The sequence below is a fragment of the Lonchura striata genome, chromosome 5 (assembly GCF_046129695.1).
Source record: "Lonchura striata isolate bLonStr1 chromosome 5, bLonStr1.mat, whole genome shotgun sequence".
In the NCBI taxonomy this organism is placed as follows: domain Eukaryota; kingdom Metazoa; phylum Chordata; class Aves; order Passeriformes; family Estrildidae; genus Lonchura; species Lonchura striata.
In genome coordinates, this window is record NC_134607.1 from 13,692,929 (window position 1) to 13,703,259 (window position 10,331).

Sequence of the window (10,331 nt, forward strand, 5' to 3'; positions counted from 1 at the left end):
GGGAATTAAAAAAAAAAATTCCTTCTGAGAAAAGAAGCTAGCTGGCATTTTCTGGTGTTGTGTCCAGGACAGGTGAGATGAGAAATGTTTTTGGGGAATGTACCAACTCCCCAGATACCACTTTTCTTGCAGTAAAGTTGAACCTGCAACCTAAACCAATGCAAAATCACCATGATGAGCTCACTCAATAAATTCATGAGGAGCCTGTAATCGGTTTTTAAGTTCTTCAAAGGGTGCGATAAACCAAAATCCCTGCCTCCTCTTATTATGGCACTTCTGCCCATATTTTCCTTGTCTGCAGCCAGTCAGCAGGCAGGAGGGAGGGGCCAAGCTGATTTAAAAGGTTTTGCAAGAGCCCACAGCCTCTCCTTGCCTGTGGTGCTGGAAAGAGACTGCACATGGCCACTTACCTGGAGCTGCCCACTCGTGGGAGGATGCCCATCCTGGGACTGGGGACCTGGCAGGTACCTGCTGCAGCTGGGGAGCTCTGGGCAGGCATTTACATGCTGCAAAAATAAAAACTTCTGCCCAGCTCATTTTCCTTTCTATTTTTTTTTTGTTTGTTTGTTCTGTTTTGTTTTTCTTTGTTTGTTTTCTTTTGGCACTGGGTGTTAATATCCCAGCATGTCATGTAGGTGTCATCTGTGATGGGTGTGTGTAGCTACAGGAATTTAAGGGGCAATAAGTAGATTTGGAAATGGGAACTCACAAAAATCCCTTAGAGACTGATGATAGCTTATTTTTTTTAGCAGCAGATGAGTATGCAGCACTCTTCAGGGATATTGCTTGGGTGGTTCTTTATCTGTAAATATTACCTAAAAGACTTTTGGTAAGAGAGAGTAGGTTAAAGAATATATTGAATTATAAATATAAAAAGAGTCTGGAAATGAGCTGAAAGTTTTAAAAAATGAATCTTCTTAAGCAAGATAAAAAGATAAAAAAAGAGTAGATTTTCCCCTGGATTTGGACTGGAAAAAAAATATGTCAAATCACAACTTCCCAGCTCCATGAAACACTTTTCTAGTCACCATAAAAATATCTTAAATTCTTGCTATATTTTGGGTCAGTTGATCTCATCAGCATTTGACTTTATGTGCACAAACTGGGTGAGTTTGTTTAACCCTTTCAGTCGTTGTTTTTGTGATGACAAAGGACACTAAAGCCTAAAGGAGTTAAAGTAGACTTTAAAAACCAATCTGCCTTGTGAGGGGGACTCTTAGGGCCCAACGCTGTGATGGGGGAGCTCTCTGAAGGAACTTGTTGAGCTGCTAATAGAAATTGGTCAGGACTGAGTAAAAGGAAAAGTTTGGGTACATGATCCCTGCCACTACAAAATACCTTCTGTTATGTAATGAAAACAAGGCCCAAACCCATGGGGATAATTTAATTAAAGCTATTTGATTTCAATGTTCCCACAGCAGTCTCAGTGTTTTGGTGCCTTAATGGGGCTTCCCCTTTACCCAGCAGCTCTGACTCGAAGCTGAGCTCGGGGAGCACCTTGGAAAATGAAACAATGGGTTATTTTCTCTGGAAAACATCTCACATGAAAGAGTTTTATGTAATCTCAAGGGTAGGTTGTTGCCTTTGCTCTCCACCCCTCAGCAGTAATTCCGATTGCTCCAGCATGGCAGCTTTCCCAAGCTGCAGCAGCGGCCAGAGATGAAGGGCTCCAAAATGCCACCATTTGGCCACTGGTAGCCTGCTTGCCCATGCCTGCTTCTTCCTGCTGCCCTGGGGGGCTCACATCCAGGAAGGGATGGGATGGGGAAAGGGACTGCAAAAAAGATAACCTGTAAAACTTTCAACTGGCTCTTTAGTTGTGTATAGCCTCGTGGGAAAAAAAAAAAAAGTTACATTTTCTATGTTTTTGTTGTTAATTTAAGTGAGCCAACTAAACACCCTTATACTGGAAGATCTTGGAGAAGTGATACAATTTAAAAAAAAAAAAGTAGGAGGTGGTCATGGTTTTAAATTACATTTCTGTTTGGAGTGCCATTTTCTGGATTCAGTCATCAAACAGCTCTTTGGTGGCTCCAAGCCAAGAATCTGAAGTGCTTTATTTTGCTCTTAAGTACCATGTGTGTATTTTACCCAGGAGGTGGCACTGTCTGTAGTGTTTTGAGTCCCCTCACCTCCCTGTCCTGTGTCAACAAGCGCTGGATTGTTGTTGTGCAGGGCCAGCATGCATTCCAGAGGTGATTGCTTTCCTCATGTCACCAGTATGTCACACTAAAGTAGCTTTTAATTTCTGTGGAAATTAGAACTTATTTCAGGATAGCCTCGTGTCCCAAGGTGAACTTCCAATACTTAGCAAAGGGTGGATCAGCTCAGGCACCTCATCAGTGACTCCTTTGCCATTTGATTTCACAAAACTAATGAAAGCCAGATACAGGCTGGAATACGTTGATATTCGGGGGCTTAAAACCGCCAGCTTTGCAGAACACCAAAGCTTCTCATCTGCTATTTAGCAAAACACTAGCTTCTCTTCTGGTTTCAGGCTCTCCAGGGGGCAGCAAGGGATGCAGTGAAGTTTGCCATCGATGTTGGGTACTGCCACTTCGACTGTGCCTACATGTACCAGAACGAGAGCGAGATCGGGGACGCGCTGTGCCAAAAAATGGAGGAGGGCGTGGTGGGGCGAGAAGAGCTCTTTATTGTCAGCAAGGTGTGTCCTTGGACAACAGTTCTCACTTGGGACCCAGCTCTAGGGATGAGAGACAAAGTCCCGACGTGGAAAGTGCCGTGGGATGAAGCTGGGAATTACCTCCTCTCTGTCAGGGCCAAGCATTTGGTGGATGCTGAGGGGAAAGAACAGGTCAATCCCTGAGAAACAAAAGGCTTGGTTTGAGAGGGGTTTTTTTGTAGTCCATGTCCATTGTCAGCCATGGAGACAGGAACTGAGGCTGTGCTCCTGGTGGCCTCTGGGATAGGAAGTGGGGCTATTGTTTTTGTGGTCACTCCTGCTGCGCTGCTGGCCTCAGCCTGTCAACTCCTGTATGTTATGCTTTGTTTTGTTTTTTCCCCCAACAACAATGGTAGGAAAAATAAAGTAACTTCTATCTGCTGGAAGCTGGTGGGTTGATTTTCACCAGGTTCACTTATTTTCTTTGTTTTAATTGTTGCAATAATTGATGGAATCTCAGAGTGTCCCATTCTCATTTCACTTACTTAACAGTACCACAAATAGATTGAGGTGCCTCAAGTGGCACTTTCTCAGGAAGAGAAGATGTGCCACACCCTGAGCTGCCTCTGTGTCTGTGCCCTGTTTCCCTGCCAGGGATGCTCTGCCATAGTGAGGGCAGGAGAGCAGCTCCCAGGCTTTGTTTCCCCACAGCTGTGGTCCACCTTCCACGAGAGATCCCTGGTGAAGGAGGCATGCCAGAAAACACTTGCTGCCCTCCAGCTGGATTATTTGGATCTCTACCTGATGCACTCTCCCATGGGATTCAAGGTATTGCAACTTTAAGTCCTGGGATCCATCAGGGCTTTGCCCCTTTTGCCTTTGGGACCAGACATCTCTTTAGTCCTCTCCAACGAGGAGTGTTGGTAAATCTCATTAGGACATAAAGATAACCCTCTGCAGGGAGAGCCCAGGAGGAGAGGTGAGGTCATGGCTGCTTAAACGGGGTCCTGTGGTACAAAAACAACCTTATTTTTCCCCTGCCCAGCATTTTCAAGTCATCAAATTACCATCCAGATCATATTCCTCTTACAGTGTGGGGTTTGGCTGCCATTTCCTTATCAATAATCAAACATGTGAACTACTTAGTTTAGATTTTTCTCTTCTCTCTCTACCCCCAGGTTAAATTAATCCTGGTTTCCCCACTGTGTCACCCCCCTGGCCTTTTCCCAACCTGAGGTATAGAGAAGTGTCTGCCCTTCCTCTGCCTGCAGGACAGAGCCTCAAGAGACAGATTTTCTTGAAGATCTCTCTGTTGATACAGGCTAGTTGTTTCAGCCATGTCTCACCCTGCCACAAACATAATTGAAGATATCCAGCTCAGTGTCTCCAGCTCCACTCGCTTGCCCAAATTTCTGAATGATTTCTTGAAATACTTATAATTCAGCTGACCTTAATGTTGCTTTTCTATTTGTGCTGATAGGCAGGAGAGGAGCTATTTCCTGCAGATGGAAACAGCATGATCATTCCCAGCGATACAGATTTTCAGGATACGTGGGAGGTACATTCATTTACAGGCCAAAAATATCTTGCTAGCTTGAAATAACAGCCTGAAAACTCTAAGCTTTCCACTGTGGGAATTGTTCTGAGAGAATTTCTAACATAAAGTATTTGAGATTCCTGATTTCTCTGTGTCCTTGGGCTCCTCTTTGTGTCACTGTGCCAAAATTTAGGTATTTTTATATCTACTGCTTACTAAACTGGCTGGGTTGGTATGACAAGAGGAAATCTGACTGCAGTAGCCTGAGCTAACAAATGCTGTCGCTGTCATCCCTACCCCACTCTGGGCAATTTTTGGTGGCTTTAGTTGTAGCCATGCTTATCTCTTGTTGCACCTAAGCCATCCAGACCCCAGCAAAGCCAACATGCCTGCACCAGAGCACATAATTTCTGTCTCTGGAAGGTAGTGGGACTTGGCCAAAGTCCTTTGCTAAGCTCTGTGTGCAGCACAGGCTGTGTGGGAGACCAGGCTTGGGCGTGAATTCGAATTCCTGCTTGGCCAATACTTTGGGCTTCCTTTCCCTTCCACTCCCACCATGTGCTCAGCACAGCTAGGCCAAGAGCAGGTAAGAAACTCACCAAAGTCAGAAGAATTCACTGGTGCTTTTTGCCTTCTGTCAGATGAAGAATAAGGCCCATTTTTGTTGTTCATTTGAGGGAAAAAAGTGGAAATTTCAGACTACTGCTTATGACAGCAACTTCAAATTAAAATTATTTCTGCATTTCTGCTTTGGAACAGAAAAGGCTGGTAGTAGATAATTTTACCATTTCTTTTCTGCTGGATGTGACAATCTAATTAGGGCTGTCTGGCTTTTTTATTGCTCATTAGTGTGAAAGAATATAGGTGATGGAGGGGGAACACAGTGCTGCTTATCCTATAATCCAGCTGCTAAATGGTACGTCTCTCCTGGGAAATTAATCAGGGCTGATCACCAGTATCCATTCTGTTCCAGCTGTCTTGTAACAGCTTGTTGAGCTGCTCTGTTCCAAAGAAGGTGCTTTTTATTATGGGATGATTATTTGGTTAGCTGAGGAATTACTCTAAAAGAATCTCTTTCATCTATGTGAAGTTCTGCCTAGGGATAGTATTTTAAAAGAGTAATATTTTTACTGAAATAATAATAGTTTAGGGGTTGTGTGAATATTGCTGTTATTTGTCTGTATGGTGACCCATAATGTGAGATCCTGAGTCTCACCAGAGTCCCCCTGTTCAGGTACAGATCTCACAGCACAGGAGGAGTCCAGCCAGGAAGATTTTTACCACTCAAGTTTTTGTGTGGGCATTTTTTTCCATATAAAAATGAAAGAACTTAATAGGAAGCGTGATTCTGTGGTGTTTCTAGGCCATGGAAGAGCTTGTGGATGTGGGAATGGTGAAGGCTATTGGAGTCTCCAACTTCAATCAGAAACAGATGGATCAGCTCCTGGGCAAACCAGGCTTAAGACATAAACCTGCAAATAATCAGGTAAACTGTCCTCCAGCTCCTCAACACTGACATCACACCTGTCTGGGGTGTTGCACTGGATGGAACACCTCTTAAAAGTCCCTTAAAAACCCCACACCTGCAAAAAGAGCCTTTTCAAAGCTGATGTGGCACAGTAATGCTAAACCTTGAGGTACCTCCTACTTTTGAGAGGTGAAAGCTAATTTTTTTCTTTTTTCTTTCTTTTTTTTTTTTGAGATTGAGAGCCACCCCTATCTTCCTCAGGAAGAGCTGATTAAGTTTTGCCAATCCAAAGGGATCTCTGTCACTGCATATTGTCCCCTTGGAGCACCCAACTGGCCAGGGTAAGAACATTTTGTGATATTTCTTCTTTAGACATAGATTAGAGTCAATGCAGTAAACCAGTCTTAGGATGTGGATGAAACCTCAGAGAAAAATGACTGCAATTAGAAAAAGACTTATTAAGTCATTAAAAATCATGCCCACAGAAATCTCACACTTACTGTGATATTCAGTCCAATAGTTTCATGTTTTGAAGAAAAATGATCAATTGGTTAATGAAAGCAGAGAAGAGAATTCTTAACTGAGCTTTGGTGAGCTTATTAAACATGTAGGAGGATTTCTCAGCTAAAAAAAACCCAAAAAAACCAAAAACACCCACAACAAACCAAACAAAAAAACAAAGCAGCAGATGCTTATGAAAATAGCAACTTTGCAGTCCTGCTGAGACAAAGGGATTAAGTTTGTAAATGGGGAAGTTGCAGAAATTTTGCTCGTACTCCCATCTTCATGGCTTCCTCTGACCCAGGACAAGGCTTTTGCCAGAGCAGCTGTGCTTGTAAAGGACAAGATGAAATTCTTGGGATATGGATCAAAGAAATTCCCAGCCTGATCTCAGGCTGGACATAAATGTGTTACAGTGACCTGTTTTTACTAGAAACTATAGGCCTCTTCTCATGTGCTCACTTGTTATAAAAGGAAAGAATGAAGGCAGGAACCGAAGAAACAAGATGTTAAAGTGTGCAAGATGATGCTTTTTAATCATTTAAACAATAATCTTATAATACAAGACTTGAGGGAGAAGACAGTGGGTTATTCAACTACTGAAGCCTGTTTTTTGTTTTTTTTTTATTTTTACAGGTCCAAGCCTGACCATATTTCCCTTTTTGATGATCCTCAAATTAAGGAAATTGCATTCAAGCACAACAAAACCCCAGCTCAGGTTAATACTGGCCAGAGTTATTTTCCCTGCTGACATGTATTCTTCCCACTTGTGTTAAAGTAACTACTTACAGATGTATTATGGAATAATAATATGGAGTTCCAGCTGTGTCTTGTATATAGTTTAATGCTTTAGAAAAATATCATTTCTACCTTGGTTTTAGTGATGGGAAGAAGATTATCAGTGGCTTTGGGCTTTAACTGGAACACTGGCTGCCTCTCCCAACACAGCATCCCTGCCAATCCTGAACTCTTGCTCACTGCACTCCTTTGTTGTCATCTCAGCTTCAGAGATGGATAAGGATTTAATGAGCTCATGTAGTAATTAGGAGGGGTTTAGGTAGTGCTTCTCATCTGTGAGCCCTCTCTAGTTACCAGTAGAGCTGCTCTGTGTAACCATGCAGACACCTTTGGTTTTCAGCTTTCAGAAGACAGGCAGCACTTCTCATGTGTAAATTCCCTGTGTTCCTGCAGGTGCTTATCCGGCTCCAAATCCAAAGAAATGTGAGTGTGATTCCCAAATCTGTCACTCCACAGCATATTGAAGAAAATTTTAAGGTAAGAGAGTACCTTACAGAGTCATTAATGGTGTTAAACTACACAACAACCCACTCTGCTACACCCCCCTCAAACTTAGAACCACCAAAACCTTTGTCAGATACCACATAAATGAATCCAAAAAGTCACTTTGAAAGTAAGGAGCCACATCTTCATTAGAACACATCAGGTAAGAGCCAAACCCTTCCACCTTGTGGCACAATTATGTTGCAGGCAGACCCCACCAGCACTATATCCTTACACGTTTATTTATTGCTCTCCCTGCACACCTCCTAGTGCTTCAGCCTGCTTTTGCTATTCTTTCTGCAAACAAACTTCTTTGTCTCACTACAAACTGAAGTAACCCAGCTGTATGGGACCTTCATGCAGGTGTTTGACTTTGAACTGACTGAAGAGGAGATGGAGACCCTCCTTGGTTTCAAGAAGTGCTATCGCATCTGTGCATTAAGCGAGTGAGTACCTCCTCCAGGCTTTAGCAGGGTTGGATTACCACTGGATATCCTTGTAACAGACACTATTTGATAGCCCCACTTAAAAATAAAAAGAGAGGGAGCCTCAGCCAACATTGGTTATATCTGCTGGAATCTCACCCTTGGGTTTATTAGAGCATCGCCTGTCCTGTACAGGTTGGGAACACTGGGATTTCTGCAGGCACAATGTTCCTAAGATGTCCTGTACTGGATGCATACCAAACTGCTGTCTGAAAATCAAGATCAGCTGGAAATTCCAAAAATAAATAAGCAACAATTTCCCCCCTCCGTTTTCTTTGGCTCCTTTATATAAGGGACAGTCAGAGTAAATAAACTCCATTTTAAGAATGAGAGTTGTAAGGTTTTTTTGGAGGGAAGAGCTGTGCCTATGTACTCCTGCCAACATTATCTAGATAACAGAATGATTACAGACTCACCAAGAGCTGCATTTAATTCCATTTTCCCAGGTTACCCACTTGTCTAACAGCATCCTGGGGGCTTGGGAGTTCCCAAGAAAGAGGTTTAATATCTCGGGGAACTTTGGCAATTTCAGCTGAGCATAAGATACATTATCCTTTGAGAAGGAGGTCACTGATACATGTAAAGGTTACAGAGAATTCACTTTCCCTGCCCTGGATACACCATGCAGACAATGTGTCATGTACTTCAGTTTCAGTTCTTTTACCAGGGAAAAAGAAAGCTTTTGCTCTAAGCTATATCCTTAAAATGTTTTAATCATGCTCTCTTTTTCTAGATGCAAAAATCACAAGGACTATCCTTTTTTAGAAGACTGACATAGGCATCAGCTTCAGATCCTCCACGGATCCAGACCATTTATTGTTATTTCAAGCAATTTGCAATACTTTGTGTATTAATTAATGATAGAAGGAGATATGTACTAAAAAAAATGGGAGAAGGTAACTCACAGGCATTCTGAAGAGTCATCTTTGAACATGGATACATTTGCTTCCTTTACATCAACCAGCTGTATCAGTTCTTTATCTGCTCCTTTAACATGGTTTTCAGTTGCAGCAAAATATATATTCTATCTTAATTTAGTAATGATAATGAAGTTTAATAAACCCATATATTGGGATTAGGGAAAAGCATTCTTTGCCATTACTATAAATCCTGACTAAATTTAGAGAAAATTTAAATTTTCTGATCAGTTATACTTTTGGGCAAAAGGTCAATACATACACTATCTTTTAATTATCAGTACAAGACAATCCATTTAACACCAGAAGATGTCAATGACATGACATTCTACTTGAGATACTGACTTCAGCGTAACATTAATTTCAGTCTAACAGGCTGAAAGTTCTTTAGGGAACACTACTGAATTATGATTCAGGAGCTCTTTTCTTAATGAGGTTTCCTATTCATGAACTGCTAAAAACTAATAAACTACTAGGAGATTTGTATGTTTGGTTTATAGTATCAGCAAAAGTATATAAATACTGCCTTTATCAGTAGAATGGTTGCAGTTGAGACTGTGAAACTCTCCTAGAAAATCCAAAGTCTGATAAAGGAGACACACAGGAATTATTTTGTTTGGCAGCTGTCATATTTAGCAAGCAGAAAAACTGGGCAGCTTCACAGAAGCCAACAGCAGATTTTCACTCTCCTGTACTGTTCCCTAGGTACTGTTTGCTTGTGTTTTTACTGAAGGGATGTCTCTCAATGCTGTTGTCTCTGGTTACAAAAAAAATAAAAAAACAACAAAGTAGGTGCTGCTGCAGCCCATGCTGGTGTTTTAATGAGGTGTCTGTCTTGCTTTTTAACAATTGACTCACAACTCCTGTACTTGCTTTAGGCTCTTGCAGATCAGGATAAGAACAATGTGGCTCAGCACTGCGTACACAGAGAAGGACAATTGTGGAATTAAGGTTCAGGACTAGGATATGCACTTTATAGATATCCTTTGCCAACTGATTTTGTTTGAAGCAGATAAAGGAAATGATGACATATCTTTGAGCTACTTCAGACTCTTCCAAGATATTTGAATAACAGGTACTCTAGAAACAACAGAACAAATTCCCATCAAACTGGATTTCCCATAGCAACTCTTATAAAGTAAAAGGTCTGAAAAATATCAGGAATTGACACTGAACAGTTATAATGCAGTGATATGGACAGGAAGGTGCCTGTAATGGGCATTCTTTTTTTCTCCTCCTGAGCATGCTACATTTACAAGGCCAGTTGCAGGATATCATCCTAGATGCAATTAGGAAGTGAACTCTGTGGAAGGTGTTGTGCTGCCAGGTATTCAGCCTGTGGTCACTTGTTAACCAGAGCAGTAGCAGAAATACCCACTTAAGGCTGCAGCATACAGCCTGTCTTGAAATATTCTCTACTTCATAGGAATTTTCTAACCACATTCCAATTTAATCACAGCTATCAGACTTGAAGCTATTGACAGGATGTTTATAGATTGTGGTAGGCAGGAAGTCAGAC

At 41.8% G+C, this 10,331-nt stretch overlaps 1 protein-coding gene across 1 annotated transcript; it reads left to right on the forward strand.

Moving 5' to 3' along the window:
• Positions 1–285: 285 nt before the first annotated feature.
• On the forward strand, positions 286–9,510 carry LOC110482584 (aldo-keto reductase family 1 member B1). Its single transcript, XM_021551935.3, has 10 exons — positions 286–464; positions 2,498–2,665; positions 3,335–3,451; positions 4,104–4,181; positions 5,524–5,646; positions 5,863–5,969; positions 6,766–6,847; positions 7,321–7,404; positions 7,774–7,856; positions 8,629–9,510. Exons 1-10 carry the CDS (start codon positions 399–401, stop codon positions 8,666–8,668), a joined length of 948 nt encoding a protein of 315 aa, XP_021407610.2. The 5' UTR covers positions 286–398; the 3' UTR covers positions 8,669–9,510.
• The last annotated feature ends 821 nt before the right edge of the window (positions 9,511–10,331 follow it).

Excerpts from the sequence above, each read along its gene's own strand:
- LOC110482584 (XM_021551935.3), top strand. The coding sequence starts at position 399 with ATGGCCACTTACCTGGAGCTGCCCACTCGTGGGAGGATGCCCATCCTG. Across the intron at positions 2,666-3,334 it reads AGCTCTTTATTGTCAGCAAG|CTGTGGTCCACCTTCCACGA; the intron begins GTGTGTCCTTGG and ends GTTTCCCCACAG. Across the intron at positions 5,647-5,862 it reads ATAAACCTGCAAATAATCAG|ATTGAGAGCCACCCCTATCT; the intron begins GTAAACTGTCCT and ends TTTTTTTTTGAG.